Below are 24432 nucleotides of genomic sequence, written 5' to 3'. Positions count from 1 at the left end.
AAAAAAAAAAAAAAAAAAAAAAAAAAGAATTTTCACTTTTATGCTGGCAAAACAGCATACATGACTTGAGACATGTTGAAAAAATTATTAGTAAAGTCAACAAGATATGAATAGAAAGAAAAAAATCCACCCACTACTTCTAGCTTCTCAGTCACACTCATTCAATTCTCTAATCTGTTCTGCTCTGGCCAGATTGAGAAAATTAATGCCTGTGTATTACTCCTTACTCTGTTGTTTTTATAACGCCTATTATAGGAAAAACATGCTATTAATTAGTTACAATAAGCAACTTTGAACACCTTGAAATAATGCCTTGAAAATAATCCTATTTAACTTCTACAGCAACTTGTTTCAACACAATGCAAGACGATTATTCCTGTCCATTGAACTTTCTGCTGACTTCAAATTAAGCAAATGTTTCTATTCTGTGTACACTGTAAGTAAGATAAAAACCTGCCTCTTGCTTATTTTGGTTCAAGATTTAAGACATAACCGTTTTAAAATCAGAATTCCAATACTGCAGCAGGCACACAGCAGCAAGATGAAATGCAATCACTGCCTGAATTGGTGAGTGTTTCTGCAGCTGTGCTAAGATGAAGACTGCTGCTTCCATCACCAATTGTGTTAAATCATGAAACTGGTTAAATAACTTGTAAGAAACTTTCAAATCAAGCTTACACGCAGACCAATAGCACTGTTACATACTGCTAATGGCAGCTCAGTGTCAGTTGTTAAAACAATGTATAGAAGCCAGCCAGCTCCAGTGAAAATGAAAACTTTTTCATTGTTATATCCTGCTTTTCTCTAAATCAAAAATCAGATTTCAGTTTGAAGTGAAAAAAAAAAAAATTCCACTGCACATTTTGAAACATTCAATAGAAATGTAGATGGCAGCCAGAAGTCTGATACATATTTAATCCGGCCTATCTCAAGATCTAGTATTTGCTTCTCAAATTATTAACCCACACCACCAAAATAAGAGCAGAATACTGAGTTAAATTTTTCAGATCCTGAATAGTTTCCTCATTAATTGCTGATTGTTAGCAATACATACCTGACATCTGCCTGGTATTCCTTTACAGATGTCAGAAATAAATCTTAAAAGCCAACACCATGCAAGATTACCATTTCAAGAACAGACAGTGAAATGAATGAAGTTGTACTAAAAAACCATAGTGCTGTTTGGAAGCAATTAACTCTGTGAGATAACTTAAAAGCAGTAAACCAGTTACATTTTCAGCCCATGCACTAAGTGCCAAGAAGGACTACAGCATTCTGGAGTCTCAAGTACTACACAGTGAAGAGACATTAGGGAAGACTTGTTCTGTTTCACACCACATAATTACAACAATGACTTTTGGATATCGCAGTTGCGTGATTTATAACAATCTTAAAACTCAAAGGTTATGTCTGATATGTGACCCAGTTAATAAAGCAAAAACAACTAGTGGAGTCCTCCATCTGGTGGCTGGAGTCGTATGTGCATTCTATACATTACTATCTAGTGCTACTAAGAGTAGCACAATTCCAGCAAGTCAGGGCAAGAGGCATACCCTCTTTCACCAAGCTACTTAATACGCTGTAGCTCTCCACTATAAAGAAGCAAAACTGAAGTCATACAAGCATCTGTATACTGTGAAAGATATTATCTTAATAGCAGAAAGTATACAAACTTTAATGTGTATATTTGAATTATTTTATTTATTCATTAAATTTAAAAAACTACACACATTTTATTCTTTATATTTACTGCTTTTCTTTCCTAGATACTTCTAGTATTTTGCAGCAGCAGTGCTAAATAAACCTCTTTATTAAATCCATTTATTAACACTACCAATTTTTGGCTCTGAAAAAATTAATAGACCTATAGTACAGGTTTAATTTTAAATGTCATAATCACTACATCCATATTATGTTTTCTCTTGCGTTGTTCACATCTGTGTATTTTACAGAAACATTCCCCAGCCAGAATAAAAGTATGATTAACATAATGCACACAACTACCTGTAACGAAATAAATTTTTCCATTAACATTTTCCAGAGTAGGCTGATAAAAAAACCCTTTTTTTCAATAACACTTAAACAAACCACCTTCCATACCTTGGCAGCAACAATGCTTAGGCCCATTCCATTTTGTTTTTTTAGTGTAACAGTGATGATTTCAGGTTCTTTCCTCAAAGGCTGAGCCTATCAAACAGGGAAGGGGAAAGAAGAAAAGAGACAAGAGTTCAGTATTCACTGCCAGGTTAGGAAAATTACCGCACAAAATAGTACATCTACAATCAAAACTAAGTTGCTACTGCAGCAGCAGACCTCACATCCTAAACGGTATGTCTGGTACTCCATTTTAAAGGTAGAATCTCTAACATTTGATTAATACGGATTTACGTTATCGAGTACTACACCTGTGTTGTGAACACTGAAAAAGCTTTGAAGTCTACCCATTGTTTCTCCTTCTCTAATTCAGTGATTATTAATGATTCAGAATTTGAAATGTAACAGGCCTACAAAACTGTAATAACTTTAATTAAAAATGAAGTTCAGATATAGTAGGCCCCTATTAGAAACATGAGTGGGATCTACATGGAGCTCAGTTTTTAGTGCTGCATACAGAATATAATAATTCCGCAAAGATATTAGGAGACTAATTATTTCCAAGGGCAGAATTAAAGCCTTGAAAGAAAGTTCCAAAAAATTTCACCTCTGAAAACTCTAACTTGAATATAGCCTGAGCCCCTAAACATGTCCAGTATTTTTTTTATCTTTGCAACATTGCCAGTTCCCTCTACTCAAAAATTTGACATCTTCATTAGATGAAGCAAGTAAGTTAAAGCACCCTAGCCTATATCCATATTAAAACCTAACTGCAAGTTCCATAAGACCCATAACAAAGTAAAATATAAACAAAGGCAATTAATTAAAAAAAATATTAACACTTTTTGATTAAGTCCAAGTATTAGAAATGCAAGTAGTTTTTAAGCTAGGAGTATTGTATCAATCCTGTGCCAAGGATGGCAGAACAGCAGAATCTATTCCTGCTTCATTTAGGATTATTGTCATTAATTAAACTAGAACAGTATTAAACTAATTCAACAAAAACCATACCTACTGGAAAAGGTAAGCTACTGGGAACATAACTTCATCATTTAGTGTATACTGAATTTCTCTCTTGGTCTAAGAATAAAATTAATTCTTCAGGGAAAACTTGAGGAGGATTGCCCAGACTGGGCAATTCCCCAGACTACCAACAGAAGTAAAACTGTAAGAATAGTTTGGGCTTGGGGATGAAAAAAAAAAAAAACCTCAAAAGAAAAAAAAAAATCCACAGCCCCAAAACAAAAACAAAAGGAAAACACCTCACAGCTATAATATGGAACATTTACCTAGCATTTAGGTTATATAGACACGTTGCACCAAGAGGTGATTTCTGAACCAGCATTTAGAGCACTTCACAGACACGACGACTAAAAACTTAGAACTCTCAAGCCTGGCATATTCAATTAACATTCATGCACCAGAGAGAAGAATGATTAGATCAGGTTATCTGGATGGTCTTGCATGGCAATTTATCTTCATGGATGAAGGAAACAGTAGCATCCACTCATCCTGCATTTCTTAACTAAGTCTTTGTAAGGAGGACTGTCCAGAACTCTACTCGAGTTTTTTCTTAGTATGAGTAACAGCAAGTAGCTAGTGTAATTTCAGATTACTTTTGTTTCCACTGGCTCTAAAAAACGCATTTCTTTAGAGCAACAAAGGGAGGAGGAAGAGCATGTCTCAAGAATGTCTCCGCTGTATTTTCCTGAGTCAAACAGCTGTTTACCACGACACATCACGCTTGCAGAGCCTGGCTTATCAGTTCAAGACTGGGCTCTGCTGTACCAATCATAGAGATTTAGGAGATGCTCTCTTCTGTGAAGTAAAAATGTTCTTTAGGCCCACTGCAGCAAGATGGCATAACGTCATCCAACAAATGCTGGCTTCTAAACAGAGTAGATGAAGCTTTCCAGTCCCTCTGAATAGCGAGGGGCAAGTATTTTTCATAGAAGGCCTTAGGAACATAGTTCTAGTTTCATGTTGGCCTTCCTGATTTTATTGAAATACTAATTATAAATTTAAGCTATTTCTGTTTAGTTGCTCTAGAAGTTATTTCACATAAAGCCACCATCTTTCCAAAATGAAGCTGTTCTGTAACTTTTATATTCTTGGTTATCACATATTCAAAAGACACACCCTCTCTCCCACCAAACCCCAACCCACCACAAAAAACCAACATAGAAACTAAATAAAAAAACCTCTGCAAGAGAAAAAAGCCACCTCACATTGAAGTGAAACTCTTCTTTAACAAATGTAATGAAAAGGAAACCTAATAATTTTTCCTGAAATCCTAGCAGAAGAAAAAGTACCAGATTACAACTTAATAATAAACATTCATTTGGTAACTGCCAGTTTATAAATAAAAGCAGCCTGCAGCTCCATTTACATTACAAGTTATTTAAAGATGCATGTCCATATGTATTTTTGCCTGTGTTTAAAAAGAATTTCTTCACCATGTATCCCCAGGGTGGGGGAATACGACAAAGTTTGCGTACTTGAGATATTGTATCATGCCACAGCCTAGAAAAATACTGACTTAAAAAATTCAGCAAATCACTGATGAACTACATGTTTAATTATGAAGTTCATTCTTCCTAGTAAGGATTAAAACTCATCACGTAAAACACAATGGCTTGCCAAGACATCAGTTTTGACAATTATTCACCGAATCCATACTTACTAGCTCAGCATTCTCGTGTGACAGATGACTTTCATAGTCTGCACCTTCAAAGTATATTGTCCACGTGCCTGGTGACCGTGGATGAGGTGTTAGTCTACAAAAACCTAAAAGAACAAGTAACATCAACATAGTCATGGTATTTTCTCAACAAATTAATTAAAATCAAATACCCTGCCACAAGGAAATACCAAATAGAAGCATTTATCTTTTTATATTCACTAGTATGTTGAATCTTGCATCTTAGATGCCATTGTGTGCTTCATTGAAATTTTATCGGATCTACAAAATCCTACAGTTCTATAGCTGCTGCTTCTGAGAAATATATATATTTAAAAAACACTACAAGCTCATAGAAAACACTTGCACTGCAAATATTGCTTGTACCAACCAGACTAAAGAGACATGAAACACCAAGCCATCTTTTAAAATACAAACCAACATAACTCTGAATAAGAGCACCACAGAAATCATCTGCTTTGCAGAGTCCAGCTAACCAGTATCAGCATATCAAGCACTGCCTGAACTCATTACATTTTAAATGCAACTATGTCATTAAAAGTAGGGCGTTGTTTGATTTGTTTTTTGTTAATTGATAAATTCCTAGAATTTTGAAAAAAGGAGTGAAAGCAGCTGAGAGGTATCCAACATTGTCTCCTAAATCAGGGACAGCGAGAATCCATTCAAATTACAAATCACTCCATCCAAATTGAGGAGATTCTCCTCCTCATAACGACCATCTTTCAGCAATTGAGCTTTCACTGATTTATGGCAAACCAGTCCCTCAGCATAATTTAAGAGATAGCTAAAAAGTAAAATTTTTAATGGATGCATTAAAGAGACCTTAGTAACTATACAGACATCTTACTAATTACTTATTCTACTGGTCTTCTTTAGTCTCAAGACTGCATCCTCTGTAACTCACTGTCCTTTCAAAACAGTTAAACCCAGTCAGTTTCCTACCTTTTTTAAACACAAGAATATGGCTTTTCCATAAACTAAATTGGAACAAACAGCTGCAAAATTCACTGCAGGATAGAGTAAGTCTGCTTTGTCAACAGCCTCCTGTGCTGTCCTACCTACCAGGATATTCCTGTGGGAGTTTTTAAACAAGTTCTTTTTATGCAGAAAATTAAGAAATTATGTAACAGAAAAGCTTCTAATAAAAGAAGGTAAGAAGTACTAGAAGGTAAGGATCACAACTTGTTCATTTACTGTAAATGCTTGCACAGACCTCCTGCTTTACTTTCTCAAGTTTAGATCACTTTGTACAACCACAAGAGCTCTCTACATGTCATCTGAAATTTTGCTGGATACAAACGCCCAAACCATATGTTCTGATGTTAATGAATGTTAAAAGAACTATTTTAAGTCTGGGGTTTTTTAATGTTACATGGAAGCAACTGATGAGTTGAAAAAAACAAGTGACAACTACTTAATTCATATTAGCTAGAAAAGTTGATTATGAAATCGTTGAAATATTAAAAATTTATACTTAGGTAAATTTTTGCTACTCTAGCACCAAAATGCAAACATGCTCTGGAGCAAAGGCAAAACAAAGTTTCAGTAGGCACTGGCAACTCAGCACTGCTTATTCAGAACTTTGAAAGTGAATGAGAGGGATGGGGAGAAAGGGTAAGGATTAAAAAATGCTGCATACCTTTTATGGGTCACTTGAACACAGAATGCAAAATACGTTTTAGTTACATGTAGACCACTTTATGTATGTTTGAATCTTCTTATACTGTGTTCATTACACCCAAAAAATAGAGGATCGTTGTACAACAACAGAAGAACTAACCTCTCTGACAGAGTGGATCTAAAAATTCTTGTAAACCACTTGGAACATTTCTAACAACATCGCAGGAATAGCCATCTTCTGGTAAAAGAAAAGGTAGCTGTAAGTCAGGATCCTCTTCCAGTTGGACTTCTCGGCCATCACTGCGAGCAAGTTCATCAGCTGTATTTTCTGCAACAGCTACTACATTATCTATCAATTCCTGGACAGAAGGCAGAAATACATTGTTACTATAAAGGGATAATTTTCATTAAGGAGAAAAACCTAACATGAAGAAATACTAAGATTGCAAGAAAAGGAATTTGGAAAGTAAATTATCAGATATAAAACTTCTTAGGCTCCACTAGGTACAGTCAGTACACTGCATTACTTTATTTGATTAAAGCCCATAGATTATGTAGTTAGAGAACGTAACAGAAGCATTTACTTTTCCTTCAGTATTTTTGAAACTTGTGGTGCATGGCTTTACTTGATATCAGAGCTTGTATTTAAAAACAAATAGCAGAGAGCATGCATGTGCAGAGGTGGAATCACAGCTTTAAAATTTTGACACTTTGTTGAGTGTGTATATATATATATATACACACACACACACACACACACACATATATATATATATATAATATATATATATATATATATATACACACATACACTTCTGTAAGACTAAATAAATAGGAAGGAAACAAACAACTTGTGTAAACCTGGATTTTCTGCTCCATCAGGACACACGTACTCACAGGGGACCAATAGCATATACAGTTCCCTAGTTTGGAGGTTTTATAAAACTAATTTAATTCTACATTTCTTAGGAGTTCACTATAACATGAAGAGTACCTTAAGGTAGATCTGTTTTTTAAATAACGTTGTAGAAGCACTCAAGTGCTGGCTCACTCAAGGTGCAGCAGGGAACTTTTAAAGTTTTATACTTGGTGCACAAAAAGCTTTATGATACCAGCATACTTTTCACAACAGAGCTACTGTGGTTGCACATAGCACACAGTACTCTTCCTTCTATCTATAAAATTTCAGTACAGTATCTGTTACTAGATTGTATGAACTGAAGAAAATTAGTTCAGAAGTTAACAAAAAATGAAATTCCTAACCACTTTGCAAAACGTAATGGTCCAAGAAGAACTTTGTGTTTTTACATTCTTCTATTTATCCAAAATTTTGGGTTTTTTTTGTCTTTACTCCAAGGAGTGAACAATTAAAAGGCTCTTCTCTCTCTCCTGAAGTAGTTCATTTTTCTGTTACCTTATAACCTTTAGGGGGGCCTAAGTTTTAGCATGAAAGTATTCAGTTGTTAAGTGAAATAAAACAAAGTTACAGGCAACTTTTAAAAAAATATTTAAGTAATAATTCTCTGAGCACTCAGTCTCTTCCAAGTTGCATGCTCTGCCTGAGAAACCAAGAAATTGCCCCAGGTTTGACTCATCACTACATCTGAATGACCAGGCAGCAATCAATACTTGAAAGTATCTCTACCTCTAGTTAACCAGCATTCTTTCTGGAAGAGAACTCAGCTCAGATATGTATGATTTTGATGACATCAAGACAGAATTACTACAACTAATTTGCCTGAAGCTGCTGCAAATATTACATGTAGATTCCTTTACTACAGGTATTTGTTTTACCAAAGATTCAGATGTGATTTCCAGTCTCTTTCCACAGCTTCTACTTAGCTCACAAGACCAGATTAACAGTTCGGTCTCAATTTCACCCCAGTTACACTAATGCGCAACTTAGAATCTATAAACCTGATACAACAATTCCATTACTGGAGCACAACACAGAACACAGCTGTGACAATCATGTAAGTGTTCCCATCTGAATGTTCAATTTCAGCAAATTTCCAGGAGGAAGTCAGATAAATCCAGACTGTCTTTAAAAGTGCTCTTTTAAAACAATTACATCAAACTAAAATGTGTAGAAGAAAATACACTTACATTCGTTTGAAGAAATTCCAAGCTTTGAAATTTTTCAGATTTGGCAGCAGTAAATCAGGGATTGAGCATACAAATCTCTTTCATAGCAAGGAGCAAAGAAGCCCCAAATACCACTTCACCACAACAGGACAAACTAGCCATACTGTAATCCTCCCTCTGACACAAAGACCACCTGTCAAATCTAGCACCATATTTCTTTGGAGGTCCCTAAAGAACAATAATAATAAACTGTGGAATTCTACCTATGTCTAAACAGGAAACACAAGCTATGTTCCTCAGCAAAAGACTTTTTGGTTTGGTAGCTGATAGATAAAAGTATATCCAAGCTACAAGACCCCCTTTAGAACCATTGTATTAGTACTTTTGATTTAATAAAAAGATGTATCTGAAGTTATTAAAAAACAGACTTTGTAGACAACACATTCAGTTATATAAATATTAGATTATCTTCATCTTTTAAGATTTTTGAAATTGGTCAACTATCCTGTAATCAGGGTTTACCTTAAGAATTTTTATCCACATACGATTACAAATCTGCAAGGAACACAAAACCTCTTTTGCTTCTTGCCAAAAAGATGTTTCCCACAGATAAAACTTAGAATAGTCAGTTATGTCTTAAATATCAAGTAAAAAACAGTTCTGAAAAAAAATTTCTCTCTACATACATGTTCCATGTATCAATCTGCCCATCAAAGGACAAACTGTCTGCTCCTTGTATGAAGGGATTCAAGATCCATTGATTTTTACATCGCACATACAAAAAGCTTAGTGTTCCTGCTTCATTCATTTTATTTCTAGTCAAAAATTCAATCTTTGTTTCTGTGATTATACATAGAACTAGCTTTTGGGAGTGGTCTGTGCACCTCTCCTCTACTGCCTTACTGGATTTCACCCACAAATGACATAAGGTGCAGTGACACCTGAGTATGATTAACATGCTGTATTACCTTACATTCCAACTCAGTGTAAGAGAGATTTTTGGTAATATCCTGCTCAAGTTGCAGTGAAGTACACCCAAAGTTGGTGGCCAGAAGCAGGCTGATAACATCAAGACTTCTTGCAGTATAGAGAGCAGATTGCTCACTCTGACTCTTCTCATAACAATTCCAAACCAATCAACAATAAGATAGCTATTTTCAGGCAACGTTTCTATTTTTAGTCTATATTCCTCAGGTATTTTAAACAGTACAAGAAGTAATAAAAAAGGCTTACTTTTGGGATGAGTGGTTCATCTGAAGCACAGTGATAATTCTGCAACAAAGCTCGTAGCTGCAGAGAATTCAGCTTAAAGCAAGTACTATTAATATTTGGAACATCTGCATGTGAATATTTGTCCATGGTAAGCAATGTGGTTGCCTAGGAGAGAAAAAAAAAGGGTCACTGGAGAAAAGCCCAAATCAGAATGAAATCGTAAGCCTTGTTTCTGAGTTTTCTTTAGATGACAGATAGGAAAAGACAAAGCAAGAAATCAGATGTATACAGAAGCAACATAAATATCCCCAAAACAGCCACTAAATATATCTCCTGTACCTACAACATGAATTAATACTAATCTCTCATAAATTAGGCATATCAATTTTTCAGCTACTCTTCTTGTCTCTTTTCAGCATAGTTATAGCTCAGTCTTCGAAACTGAACAGTATATATTGGCTAAAATCACTAATTATTAATTTAACTTGTAACTTAAATATTAATGATATTGAAAGCATATTTTATGGTTTTGCACGTTATCTCAATGTTCCAGGATTGATGCACACAAACTACCCTCATCCAGACACTATTCTCTAGGAACACAGAATGTACAATTATGAGAGAAATGTTAATCAGAAATACATACACTCACCTGCACTATTCTGCTCAGGTGGCAATCAGCAGCCAATTCTAAACCCTGTTTTTCTGCCCAGGCTTCAATATGGCCCAACTGTTGACGAACAATAGCTCCCCAATAATGTGAACATAACCCTGAATCTGGGGCCGTAACTAATCTGTTAAAGAGCCACATGTTGATAAAATGAAACAGCTGGGAGAAAAGCTGTATAGTGAGAGCAGCGTTCACTCTACATCGTCGTAACAGGGACATAGCTCCAGTTAATGTATGCAGCACATCATCTACAGAGATAAAACAAAAAGTAAATCACATTCACATACTGTAATGTACAACTGACTTAGGCCATAAATAATAATACAGACACCTAACCCAGGTTGGTGAATGCTAGGTAGAACCTACATGTATTTAAGTTATACATACTTTCAGAAATAAATTCACTGCTTCATGGTTTTCAAGAATGGAACATAAACTGATAGCTGAAACATGGTTTCTAACTCCTGAAATGAAAATAAATTCTTCTGGGGCAATATTTAGTATATAAAGTATAACATTGGTTATATCTGACACTTAAATCAGGTCCTCACTTGAGTAAACTAATTTTTCTGTTATTTTAAGAACAAGTTAAAAACTTTATATTCTGTTTCAAATGCATATTGCAATTATATCATAGCTCCTTGCAGTTAAATATCAAACCGTATTCAAAAATTTCAGCAGAAACTATGTGCATTGCACAATGTACTTGACACATTAGTTTTTTTAAATATTCTTCAAATTTCATTTTGAGCATTAGTTCATTGTAATGTTACATCAAAAGCAATAATGACCTTCTATTAGCTTCACCAAGAGCAAACATCCTTATATGCTTCCTGGTAGAACAACAGAACATTTATCTCCAAGCCTTCTTTTAAGGCAGTACTTTTATCTGAAATCTCTACTGAAGAGACCATCAAAGTAATTTCTTCAGCACTGAAATATAGTTTTGTGACTGAAAAAAAAAATCTGTGTAAGAAATCTATAAAGCAGCTCCAAAATAACAAATAATTAACATCATCTACCTTTACACCAATGTCAGTTTGCTACTTTTTCAAGGTTTGTGTTTTTCAAACTTATCTCTTACAGTACAGAGCATTAATAAAACTCCAGTACATCTTCATGTTCTTCCTTCAATGTTCAACACAGGAAAAAAGCAAGCTTAATATCCAAAAGACCAGGAAGCGTATATAAATTTTGTATAAATACTCTTCGTAGCTGAACAGAATGACTGTATTTAATAGCTCTGCAGATCATCTTCAATTATTCAGAATGTCACTATTCTCTTAACTCTTTCTAACCTTTGATCCCCATTTAATCCCTTCAAAGAATATTTTTTACATTTTCCACTTTCTTCTCTGATCATCAGGCTACATAATGTAGGAGTCTCTCACACTTGCCCCATGAAAAGCACAATGGGGGTTCCTATCTCAGAGGCCCATCCATGAATGTGTTCAGCATGGAAAAACAAGAGGCATTAGAAGTTTGAGCACAGTCACTAAGCTGGGGTTACAGACACAGTGGGATAGCACACATGACCAGAATGCTCTCATGGACAGGAACAGCCTAGGAAGGCTGAAAGCACTATCATATTTAAAGTACCACAGCAGGGATCCTTGGCAGGAATCTACAAGGCCAGTCAGCTTAACCTTAGTAACTGGGAGGTACTTTGTCAAATTCTCCCATAGCAACATTACAGTAAAACTGCTGAGATAAGGACTGGATAAGCAGATGATAATGTAGGTAGAGAATTGGCTGGACCATTGGACTTGATAGATTTGTAGATACAAAGTCCAGCTGGCAGTCAGCTATTAGCGGCTTCCCTCATGGATTGAGGCTGAGTGACACTGTTCAATGACATTTATAAATACCTTGAGCAACTGGATGGAGTGCATTCTCCACTGGACTGCATAGAGAGCAAATTCACAGATGATAACAAGCTGGGGGCAAATACTGATACACTGAAGTGTGGCAGTATTTTCCAGAAGGGCCTCAGTAGGCTGGAGAAATGGGCTGACAGGGACTTCATGAAGTCCAAAGGCAACTGCCAAGTCCTGCATCTGGGAAGGAGTAAGTCTATGCAACAGTATAGGCTAGGTGCCATCTGGATAGAAAGCAGCCCTGCCAAAAATGATGCAGAGATCCTGGTAAACATCAAGTTGCACATGATTAAGCAGCGTGTCCTTGCTTGCAAGGTAACCAGCTTCATCAAAACTGTTAAATTAGCAGCAATACAACTAGCAAAAGGAAGGAAAGCAATCCTTCCTATGCATTCAGAATTTGTGAAACTGCATCTGGAACACAGCACCCAGTTTTAGACTCCACAGTACAAGGAGGATGTCTATTCAATGGAGCAAATTCAGCACACAGCCACCAAGATTTGATTAATGGGCTGGAGAAAAGGACATAAAAGAGGGACAGAGAAGTGGATTTGGTTTATTGTGGGGAAAGAGAAGGCCAATGGCACTGCTTATTGCTGTCTTCATCTACCTAACAGGAGGGTTCAGAACAAGATCCCTCTCAAAGGTGCACGGTGATTACTTACAACAGACAAACCAACACAAAAATTGCAACGGGGAAAATTTCAATTAGATATAGGAAAAGTATTTTCACCATGAGGGTGGTCAAATGTTGGAATAAGTTACTCAGAGATGTTGTGGCATCTCCATCCGTCAGTGGAGATTCAAAGTTCAGCTGGGAGATATTCTGAACAACCTGATCCAGTTGCACCTGCTTTGAGCAAGTCACCGGATTAGATGAGATCCAGAGCATCCCCTTCAAACTAAAGTATTCCATGATTTTTAAACCCAATAGAGATCATTTGAATGTCACTATCATCATTTACTGTCATTCATACAAAATTGATCCAAACAACTCTCAGGGGTTAGGGCAACTTGTAAATGTCATATCACTGTTAAGAAAAATTCTATTTATTACTAATTGTTTGGGTGGTTTAGAAGACACAAGCAAAGATCAAGTAGTCTAACCTATTTTAGGCCTCTGAGGATTATTCTCCTCTGGATCATCAAGGAATGCTGGCATGTAGTTATTAAGCTCTGACTGCAGACAATGAACCAGGTACCTAGAAGAGGGAGAAAAAAAAAGGAAAAAAATTTTAAATCCTGTATTGTTAATTATGAATACTTCTGAAAAGAGATATATCAAATTACAAGATTTCTGAAATCGCAGTGCTATGTATGTGACTATAGGGAACCAAATAATACTTTTTAAAAGGTCAGAGTGACCCGTTATCCCATTACTTTCCTAGAAATCTTGTAAAAAGAATGAGGTTGTCAGAGAACACACACAGCTACTTAAGTGCAGTATTGCTACCACACTTGTAAGAAAAGGTCATATGATACATAAATAGATGCTGTCAGGCCAAATTCTGGTTCTGTAAAATTGCAAAAACTGTTTTATCCAAACAGAAATACGTTTTTCTCTGTTTTAAAATCTATCAATAGTAGTATTTTTTAAAAAATAATTTTCCTATTCTGAGCCAATGCACAAGATCCTGAAATGGCCATAGTATAACCGATTTTATTCTTGTACTTTAACTACAGTGAAATGAAAAGTCCGGTTTAGTATTCTTTCATTTCTAATAATTAAACATTTTCTTTAACACTGTGTTTTATAAATGATTTATTCATTTTCTGTTAGGAACTGAAATGAAAAAGGAATCAAATTGTAATCACATTTTATATATATATATAAAAACCCTACTTCATGGCTTTCTACAACTCCCCTTTCTGTTTCACTGTAGCATTTTAAATGACATACCCTCAACTACTAGGAGACAAAAGCCATGGCAATTTCAACCAATTCTGGTGTATGCCAGTTGTCCCCATCAAATAACATTTTCACAGGAGATTTATTTCTTTTCATGCTTCTGTTGTGCTTTTTTATTTGCCTTCTAAGTATATATTCTACAGTTCTCCCAGAAGTTTGATACATCCATATAGAATCTGCCATATTACAGTGTACTCAGGGGAGAATTCACACACAGCTAAAAATTCAGAAATACCCTTTTGCATACAGCCTGCTCATTATGTACAGTGCCATTCCTTCCTAGCCACAACAATATTCTCTCTTCAATGACTATCTAGCAAGTTGAATTAGCCACCAATCCAAAACATTGACCTGTGGCAAAAAGGCATAGCTCCATTAACACTTAGTAATTTAGAGGTGCTATAAAACTGAAAGACTATAAAAATACCTACTTGGTATATCCTATTTGCCCATAATTCACCAACAGGAAAAAACAAAAATCTGTAGTAGTACATACAAAATAAATTGGGTGTATCTCTGATACCTTTCAGAAGTTCCAAAGGCAATGACAAGGTTTCACACACTACATATTGCTCTTTAGAACAATACAGCCCCCCTTTAAAGCTAAACAGTGAAATTCCTTGCGTAACCCAGTGATACATATTCATAAAACAAACTACCTGTCTAAAAAAGTAATTCAAGCCCCTCTTATAAGTCTTCCTCTCAGATATTTAAAAATACAGAAAAGACATTATTGTCATACCTAAGATCTGGCAAAAACGTGAATTTATTCTAAAAATCACAGAAACATACAATACATTAAGTGAAACAGAAGTCTGATAGCCTTACTTGAATGCCATTTGAACCAAATGTGCCAAAACATCTTGTGCATCCACAGTAATTCGGCTAAGATCTCTGTCTTGCTTTATGAAATTCAGTAATTCAGATGCATTTGCCATCCAAAAGGCAAGTGCCCCAGCAATATTCTTCTGTTTCTGTAAGTAGAAAGAAGCAAGAAATAGTACAGGGAAATAGTTTTCTGATAAAAGCACAGCATCTTAAAAAGGCTCCAAAAGATAGACCAGTACCTTTTCCCATTTCACCAAACATATCTCAGATACCAGATATTTGCAAAACGTTTATATGTAATACTGCAATTGCTGTAACTGTTAAGTTGAATTTTAACATGGTCACTGAACGTATGAAATTCTGTTAAATTGCCAATAGCCATATCAATAAAGTCACGGCATAAGCATCTAGTTATATAGTGCTAAGAGCTTAGCAGAATGCAGTATCTGGTAATCTGTGCACTTTTAAGTGCATATTCAACTACTGCCCACTGCCACTCTGATACTGCACTCACTGGCTTTCATACCAGGTGATTCAGTATCAAGTACTGATCTATCTCACCATCTCCCGACCACAAATGCCAGGCCAGGCAACCTCAGATGAAATCCAAAGAATAGGAACCACAAACAACAAAAAAAGAAAATAAAGGGAAGAAAAAGAACTTTGGTCATTTCATATCCACATTGAAGTGCGTTAAGCAGAAATTATGGAATGCCATAAAAGTTGCAAAGTCAAAAAAGGATTTTAGTACTGCATGTTCCAGTTGCTGAATGAGTGTTATGAACTGTTCAAGTCCAGCTGTTTGAGTATTGTATTTTGATATGGAAGCAGCATGAGAAACTGAGCTAAGCCAACATAGCTAGGATCAGTTCCCAGCAATATATCCTACCTGATCAACCTGGTCTACCTCCTGGAGAAAAACGGACGAAGGAAATCAAACAGAATAGAAGAAAGAAACTTGTGAACAATCATGATAGCTTTAGAAATCAAACACTAAATATGAAGGTACAACACTTATGTTCACAGTTATACACAGATGCATTAGTCAGTAGCTACAACGCAACTGAGCCCCTTTTAAAAAATGATTTTTTTTAAAAGGACTAGTAGCACAACAGCTAAGAACTGAAGTGCTCACATGTAACAATTAATTCAAGGAATGCTGTATACTAGTTGACATCCCAGACTAGTTGGTTATTCCATGCTCAGTGCACCACAGAAACCCCTCAGAAGTTTTTGCAGGCAATGGGGTAACTAGCCATCCAAGTAACAGATCATGGAGCCATGTGCCCACACTGCTGCAATGAAGACAATGTACAAACAAACACAAAGGGGGACAGAAAATCCCCACCAGAAAACAAAACAAAACAAAGCCAAACAAAAAACATAAAACACCTAGAACAGATTTAATACATGACTTTTCAATTAAAGAAAAAAAGACTGTTTTAAACAACAAAAGAGAGTCAAATGAAATACCACACTAAGCTTCTTAAATGCTGGTACATAAAAGCTACACTGAGTTAAGCAAACAAACAAGAAAAACCCTACCAGTTATGTTTATCTGATTATTTAAAACTGAGCTCATATGTAAGTTTTTTTGGCCTTCTATTCAGCTCACTCTCCCCCACCTGCAACACAGTGAGCTTAAAATGCAAAACTCTAAGGTGTCATTTGCTGGTGCTATTATAATTTTAGTTAGAGCTCAAAAAAAAGAAATTGCCACTGATTTTTTTGTTTCTTCCCCTCTTTCCAACCAAGGCAATTTGAACTGACTGAAGATGTGTTGGCACAAAACAAAAGGAGATGCTCATTCTACGAAGAAATGTTAAAATCTGCAGAGGATCAGAAATGTCACAATGATTTGAAAAAACAAAACCCCAAAAATTTGGCTTTTTTTATATGAATGAAGTTTCTGCCTAGATTTTTATTGAAAGCACTAAGTCTTCTCATAGATCTCTCCAGTTTTATCCCTATCTCATATAAAGTCTTCTGTAATATTTGCATACACTAATGCAGACTACAGAAAGTCACAATGTTAGCAAGTACTTCCTGAGTAACCTCAGAAAGCTATCAAGTCTTCTTACAATCTAGGCAGGCAAAATTAGGATCTAAACAATTTATTTTACTCCCACAGTATAGCACAGGAGTTTGTGCTCCTTCCCACTACTGCTGTTTTGGGTTCCTCTCTCCCCTTGCCTCCCGTCTGTCTTCTCCGTCTTTCACATCCTCAGATCCCTTTCAGTGTAAGTACGCGCTGCAGTTCAGACATGCAAAAAAGCTATTGTGATACAGCAACTTATGACATGATAATTTAACTGTGACAGCCATCAATATAAACACTCATTCTACAGCTTAGATGAAGTAGTTTGACTTAAGTACTATTTATACTCCACTAAAACAGGTCCAAGATACTGACATTTTCCTGGTCAAGCTTTAGAATCAATGCATTTGTCTCCAGACCATTAACCTGCAAATTCACTCAAGTTCTACTCTTTCAGAACACTTGTAATTTACCCTTTTCCTCCAGCTTCTTCAACATGACATTTGAAAGAACCTCTCCCAGTTTTCTTCTAACCTCCAACTCTCTTCAGTTTACTTCTTGCAACCAGGTAACATCTTTCAAAACCCACAAATGCAGCTACCACTTCCTTGTTGATGTCTTCCTTAAATTTTAGGTTGGAGATTGCAACTATAGAGTTGCAAGGCTGTAGAAATGGCTTTCACAAAGGACACTTCAGACAAACACTTGGTTTTAAGTTTTTTAATGCTATCAGCAGGATTATATAAAATACACTTGCATGCAACAACCACAAGGCAGGACTTGATTTGGGAAGCCCTTCTCAGCGCTGTAAATGAATGTTTCACAGGATAATCTATTTTCTAGCTTTGATCTGTTGTCAAATCAAGTTGATGTTTGAGCCCACCTCTCCAGTATCTTCTAGAAGCTACGCAGTTACCCATTTTAGTTCAAAACAACAAATGCAGAACTTTCTCTTTGCTTTCCTACTGTACCCATCCCTGTCACCCCAAGACTTTTTGGGGTCACTGTTACTAGTTTATGTTGTTATATAAACCAAGTGACCTTCTTTAATTCAGACCTGTAACCTCCAGATTATAATTGACGCCTACTCTTTCACTGTTTACTTTCCATTCTCGCAGCTAAATTGCTTATGTTCAGGCTCTTTGCATTTCATGTTCTCCACTACTGCCACAGTCTTCCCTCTGACTTTAACAAATTCACTCTTCCACAGCCAGATTATTTTTTTTGTATAGCAGAACCTGAACATTTAACTTTTGATACTACTTCAATTTTATCACATATCCATTTATCGTGGCATCAAGACTGAAAACAATGTACTAGTTATTCAATTCAAACCACTTTTCAACCTCTCATCAGCTTCAGAATGTACCTGAAAGGCTAGTTGTTGTTTTCTTACTGTGACGTGTCTACAACAGTGGCATTTTCTCCCATTCGTTTTCTTGTGAGAGGTGGGAGCCTGTTATAACTGTTTACAGAGCTGTCTAATTAAAACATTCTCCCTGTTGAAAACTCCACTAAATCTTTCCAACACTTGAACAAAAGCTGAACAGTTTTGTTTTGCTGTGACTTTCATGCCACTCTCTTGTTGTTTACTTTTCCCCCTTAATCATCCTGTTGTGTAACACTTGCATAATAAATTCTCTAAAGCAGGACTGATGCATTTGTTATGCCTGTACAGTGCCTAGCACAGCACGGTCCTTGCTCTATATGGGCTACTACTGCAGTACTTTTTGCAACAAACATATACGTGTTTTAATAAATACAGAAATGTATTTAAATTTTTTCCAAGAAAAACCTGCAGACAAAAAAGTTACAATAATTAATTAGTTAGTGAGGATACCTGAACTACCACTCTTTTCTCAGGAAATTACCATTACATTTTATCAACAGTTACAGAATGCAAGGTATTGTCTAATTTCACAGACAACGCAGTGGATCTTATCCTGCATTCCTAAACAAAAGAGAACGCCCTTGTGCTTCTGTAGAAGTCTTGCACATGCAACAGCAATAGCATCAAACTACATATAAGTTGTTGAAACATTTGAGAACTTGTACTACTCTTCATAGAGAAACTGTGTCACCTTGGTTCAAAAAGTCCAGTTTTATTACCATTTTTGTGGTTACAGAAGTTTTAAGAGTAACAGGATCAAGATTAAATTGTCATTTCTGTTTAATCTGTTCACTTCAAGCATCAATCAGTGCAAACAACTGCTATCTATACAATATTCATTAATAAGCACATCAAACTTGTTTTACAAGAACTCATAGCCAGAAATGCTTGCAAAGATCTTACCTTTTACAGAACAGAAGAGTAATTTCTTGTCAGAGAACTGGTCTTCAGAGGAACAGCCCCTCCCTAACCTCCCACATTGCTCAGGAGAGTTTCTTACCACAGACATTATTCATTGACAAAAAAGCAATCCTTCATATGGGCAATCAATATAGGTATGAGTCTGACCCTTAATGGTAGTTGGTTAAACTAAAAGACTTAAATGACTAAAAACATTCCTAGTTAATCTATAACATGTATTTAATTATCTTGACGAGTTTTTGCAGAGTAACTCACCTGTATCACTCCTTCCATCATGTTCACCATCTTGTTGACTATTGCAATGACTTTGTGAGTACGCTCAGCAGGAGTGATGTCAGGTCTGTACTGGCTTGACAATACATACCGACATGTCATATACAAAACATATGTAGGTGACAGCTTAAAATGAACTGTTGAGCTATTTGTGTAGTTTATAATGGCAGATAAGAAGGCATCTTCAGCTGCAGAGAAAGAGGACAAAAACTCAACATGTCATAAAGCCAAAGACAGGAAGAAAATGAAATAAAACAAATTCATAACTTGGGGCATAGAGGATTTCGGGGGGGGGGGGGGGGGGGGGAGAGCAACTTACAGGAATTGGAACTCTAAATTGCCTACTACAGCTGCTTACACACACTAACAACACACTTCTATATAAAGCTAGAAAATCTGATCATCAGGAAACATTTCATATCTCTTTGCTGAAAATTTGCACCTTCAAGGGAACAGAAAAATGCAAGGTTCCTCTTATCCATTCTATTCCTACAAAGTCCCCTTATTATAGGGAATTTTATACTAATAAAAATCTGTCCTTGCTTGCTCACCAATCTATTTGGTTTCAAATATTTGAAATCTGGACATTCTCTGGTATGATATTTTTTTACCAGATTAGAGACCTTAAAAAACTGGGGACCAAGATGACAAAAAATTACATTCTAGATGAAAATTTAATCAGATTTTAAATAAGATGAACCTCCCTCAATACCTGAAGTATCTGTTCACCTTCCCCAACAAAATAAATTGTATTACTGGATTAGCTATCATCTGTTCAGTCATTAATCTTTTCAATGTTTACTTAAAGTTATCCTTAAGTTTTCTAACTGACTGAAATATTACACTATAGAAAAACACGTCAGTAGGTTAGTGTTATAATTTTACAATTTACTCACAGCTTTCCCTGAATTCAATACTGGCAGGTAGTATCAGTTCTGGTCCATGGGTATCCTGAGGTCTAAAGAAAGACGACAAAAATTGAAACAAACAACCCACACAGATGATATTAATTCCACTTTAAATGACAGATTTCTCCAAATACATTGGTTCCAAATGCTGACACAACATCCTTCCCCAAAATTATCCTTTTTTCACCTTTTCTCTAAAATCATTCAAGCTGTATTTGCCTGCAACACAACAGATCAAAATACAGACTTGAACTGTGGAGTCTATGACATTAATGAACCTCCTCTTCTGTGCAGATAGAATCAGCTAGCCATCTGCCATTGACAGGATTCAAGTAAGAAATTATTCATGGACACATGAAAGAAAGAGAATGAAGCTTCACCTGAAACATCAGTTCGATTACAACAAATGTACTTTGCTGTCTTTAATGCCCTCAAAACTGACGGGAACTTAAGTTAACTTGTTTGTCCTTTCTTCTGGTAAGCAGAAAAAGGAGGTAAAATCTAGCCCCTACCCTCATCTGGCTGTAGCTATGCTATGTTAAGGAACAGCAGTATTCCATGTGCCCCAGAACTATGTTCTCACTTAAACACGCTGCGGCACTCTTTCTTATAAGTACCTATCAGAGAATTCAGAGGAGAAAAATGAACAGAAAATTTATTTTTCTGGTGTCTACAAAAGGTTAAGCACATATTTCATTTATTCCTTAAGCACAAACATTAACTGAGATGTTCTCTGTAGCTAGGTACCTATTTTTAGGAAATACATAAAAGCTTAACATCTGCATACAACAGCCATTTTTAACCACATGTAAACACAACAGGTAGCTTTCTACTTTCCCCAGCAACATTGATAAGCAATGTAATATGGTTACATACACCTCATTCTCCTGAAAAATATTAGTTATGCCATCAGAGATAGGACACTGAAGGCCTTTATTCAGCTATCTCCTGCAGTAAAAATCCACAGTATAACTTTGAAGGCTGATGTCAAAAGATCTAAAATTAAATTCTAGCATATTAAATCAAAAAAATAAGTGCATCTTTGGTTTTTGGTGGTTTGTTGTTTGTTTTTTTTTAAACTTGCAAAAACTTAAACCAATGGAAAACTCAGTTATGCCATCTAGATAATGCTTTATTATAAAAAGTGCTCAGCAAAACAAAGTTCTAGGGAACTGAAAGTTAAGGAACAGCAGGCACAGCAGGGCAATATGTACACAAATTTCTGCCAGTTCAGTTACATTTCAAACATGACAGCATGCTCTCTTTATGAAGAACATTCAACTGGTGTGTAAATTGCAGTATTTCCTCTATTTTCATTGCTATAAATTTAAGATGAACTAATTTCTCACTACCTCCACGTTGTCCAAATTGCATCATCTTCACTGAGAATTTAATTACTTCCATGGAAGAATAACTAATACTCACACAGCATTATCAAAATAGAACTACAGTGACAAGTCCAGAGAAATTCCAAAGAAATCTGTCATAGGAATGGTAATAAGACAAAAAAAATATGTCAACAAACTGGCTGGTAAACCAGTGACAGATTTCAGTTGATGATTTATTTCCTCTACTTTAGAGCAAAGAGATAGTGATCCCTTTCAGCACAAAGGAAGGAACAGGATTCTCAATCTTCCTTCCAATGGGAGAGAATGCAGCATGAGAGATGAGAACTGATATGGATTACTGCAAGATTGCTTACAGAAGTTTGGAAACTGGTTTTAACAAATAAATTAAGTAGGAAGACGACAGACTTCTTTAAAAAGATGTTTATTTAGTTCTACCTGTAAATTAGTTCTCTAGGAACACATACACTAAGTAAATTATTTTAGCTACCTTAATATGAATTTCTTTCAACCCTGTTCTGCCTTCTCCAAGCACACATAAAAGAAACACTCTCTAATTATGTTTTGCAAATTGGAAATTTACATTAAAATAACTCTCTGTGCTTCTGATATGATAGTAGCTAGCTGACCTGCTTTATTACTGGATACGTTTTAAATATATATTGTCTTTGTCCTATTATTTTTATAGAAAAATCCTGTGGTGATGAAATTCTCTCAGCTAAACCAGTCAAAGTCCAGTTAAAGTACGTCTAGCAAGGACATAAGATATTGATTAGGGGTTGCCTCCTCTCTAAGTATAGTGTCAGGTAATATTACACTTTAAAATTGCATTAAAAACAATAATACATTCTCCAGATATTTCTGTATTCTTCTAGATTAAGTGTCTATGACAAACTGCATAGAACCCCAAAATATCCTGTGTCCTCATGTGGTTGTTTTAGCCAGCATACAAGCTACATATAAATTTCGTAAGGCACACTAAAATTAGCAATTGTTAAGTGTCTGCATTCCATTAACACCACTTATATATCACTATTCTTACTTCCAACCAAACACATTTTTAAAGAACTCATGAAGGGTATCCAAGACAAAAAATGATCATATTTTCTTTTTTATTATATGCTTGCTGATATTAATTGAAGTCAGTTTCTAACTAGGATGTATGACCATAATCCTTAAACAGTCACCATCTTTTATTTCACAGAATTACATTTCATTCAGAACAACCATACCCAATAAGTAAACTAGAGTTTTGGAGTTATGCTCTCAGATTTCAATTATTTTTTTTCTAGAGACTAGAGATGAAAAAATAAGGCAGCCAAGTTCTAATCTTTGGTCTTCAATCCATTCAGTGACCAAGTGGAAGAAAGTCTTATTTGCCTTATTCACCTTTGAACAGCAGTGATGAACACGCACAGAAAGGACACTTAGTACAGAGGTGGAATAGCTTTACAGTAACAAGAACCTGGAAATGCTCAGTGAAGAATTTTTGGTACTAACATAGCAGTTACTTCACTCCATGATTACTGTCCTTACAGTTCACAAAATGAGACCAGAGTATCCCAGAGAAAGCCTAACTGAAGATTCACAAAATACATCCACAAAGGGGAAGAATTAAATTTACTTGAGCACAAGTTGCCTGGCATTTCCTAATCAGACACCTTGACTTTGCTAGTTTGTTAATTTCAACACAATGAATATATCTGAGAAAGAGCATGCGATAGAAATGCTGTATTTAAATAAATAACCTCAATGTAATTACACAACATAGACTATACACATGTAAGATATATACAGAAAGTATCAATTTAAGTGTAATTTGGATGCCTCTTTAAAAACATTTTCTGCACACAGATACCAAGATGAAAAAAAACCTTGTATAGTAACAGTAAGATTAGTATGCATATTGTCTTCAAAGGGGATTTTAAAAATTAAAAAAACAAAATAAAGTCAAGTCACAGCTCACAGATGGCTCTGCATTTCTGAAATATACAACTACTACAGGACAAGATAATCCTCATTATAACAAGTGCTCTTGCTGAAAGGGAGAAATACAGAAATTTAGTAATTTTCATACACATAAAAATGCACATAGAACTCCAAGAAATATTAACAGTAGAAGCCTCAAGAACTGACAGGCTATAAAAGTTCACAAAGTTTTGTTGTTCTCTTACAAGAGAGGAAAATTACAGTTAAAACACTAGAAATTCAACATGGAGGAGTTAGATCATGAGCATTGTTAATAAAAACAGTTCTGAAAAAGACACTCAAGATTCCCAGGCACTCTCACAAGAGAGTAGAGGAGTAGAACCGAGTTGTACTCTACTGTAACTTCACTGAAAGCATTTAAAATTATGTCCCTGCTACAAAACACTTGACCATCAGGAATTCAGTTCAGGTGGAAACACAGCATTCTGCCCTTTTCTTTCTTTTTTTTTTTTTACCACTCGCATCTCTGGTCTGTTTTCTGTCTAGTGAATAACAAATCCACCTAAGGGTACTAAAAGCTTCATAGAATCTTTACAACTTGAATCACTGCAATTTTTAACCCTGCAAGCAC

General features: G+C 35.6%; 1 protein-coding gene across 28 annotated transcripts in view; it reads right to left on the bottom strand.

The window, feature by feature from the left end:
• The window catches only part of AFDN (afadin, adherens junction formation factor), a 93155-nt gene that overhangs the window by 40813 nt on the left and 27910 nt on the right, over positions 1-24432 (bottom strand). For 15 of the 28 annotated variants that reach the window (XR_003398130.1, XM_026846161.1, XM_026846174.1 and 12 more), the window contains 10 exons: positions 20515-20576; positions 19601-19806; positions 15558-15590; positions 14997-15142; positions 13367-13461; positions 10365-10630; positions 9734-9877; positions 6576-6774; positions 4778-4881; positions 2101-2187 (listed from right to left, as the gene is read on the bottom strand). Coding sequence is in view for 27 of the 28 variants with exons in the window: in XM_026846161.1 (XP_026701962.1) it covers positions 2101-2187; positions 4778-4881; positions 6576-6774; positions 9734-9877; positions 10365-10630; positions 13367-13461; positions 14997-15142; positions 15558-15590; positions 19601-19806; positions 20515-20576 (1342 nt within the window). In the remaining variant the exon portion in view is untranslated. Of the gene's footprint in view, positions 1-2100; positions 2188-4777; positions 4882-6575; positions 6775-9733; positions 9878-10364; positions 10631-13366; positions 13462-14996; positions 15143-15557; positions 15591-15885; positions 15907-19600; positions 19807-20514; positions 20577-24432 lie in introns of all 28 variants that reach the window. The other 13 variants (XM_026846167.1, XM_026846188.1, XM_026846176.1 and 10 more) reach the window with 2 other exon arrangements.

This window comes from Athene cunicularia (assembly GCF_003259725.1).
Source record: "Athene cunicularia isolate RWA chromosome 3 unlocalized genomic scaffold, athCun1 chr3_part1, whole genome shotgun sequence".
Lineage (NCBI taxonomy): Eukaryota > Metazoa > Chordata > Aves > Strigiformes > Strigidae > Athene > Athene cunicularia.
Note: the sequence above shows the minus strand (reverse complement) of the source record. Positions and strands in the feature narration are given on the sequence as shown.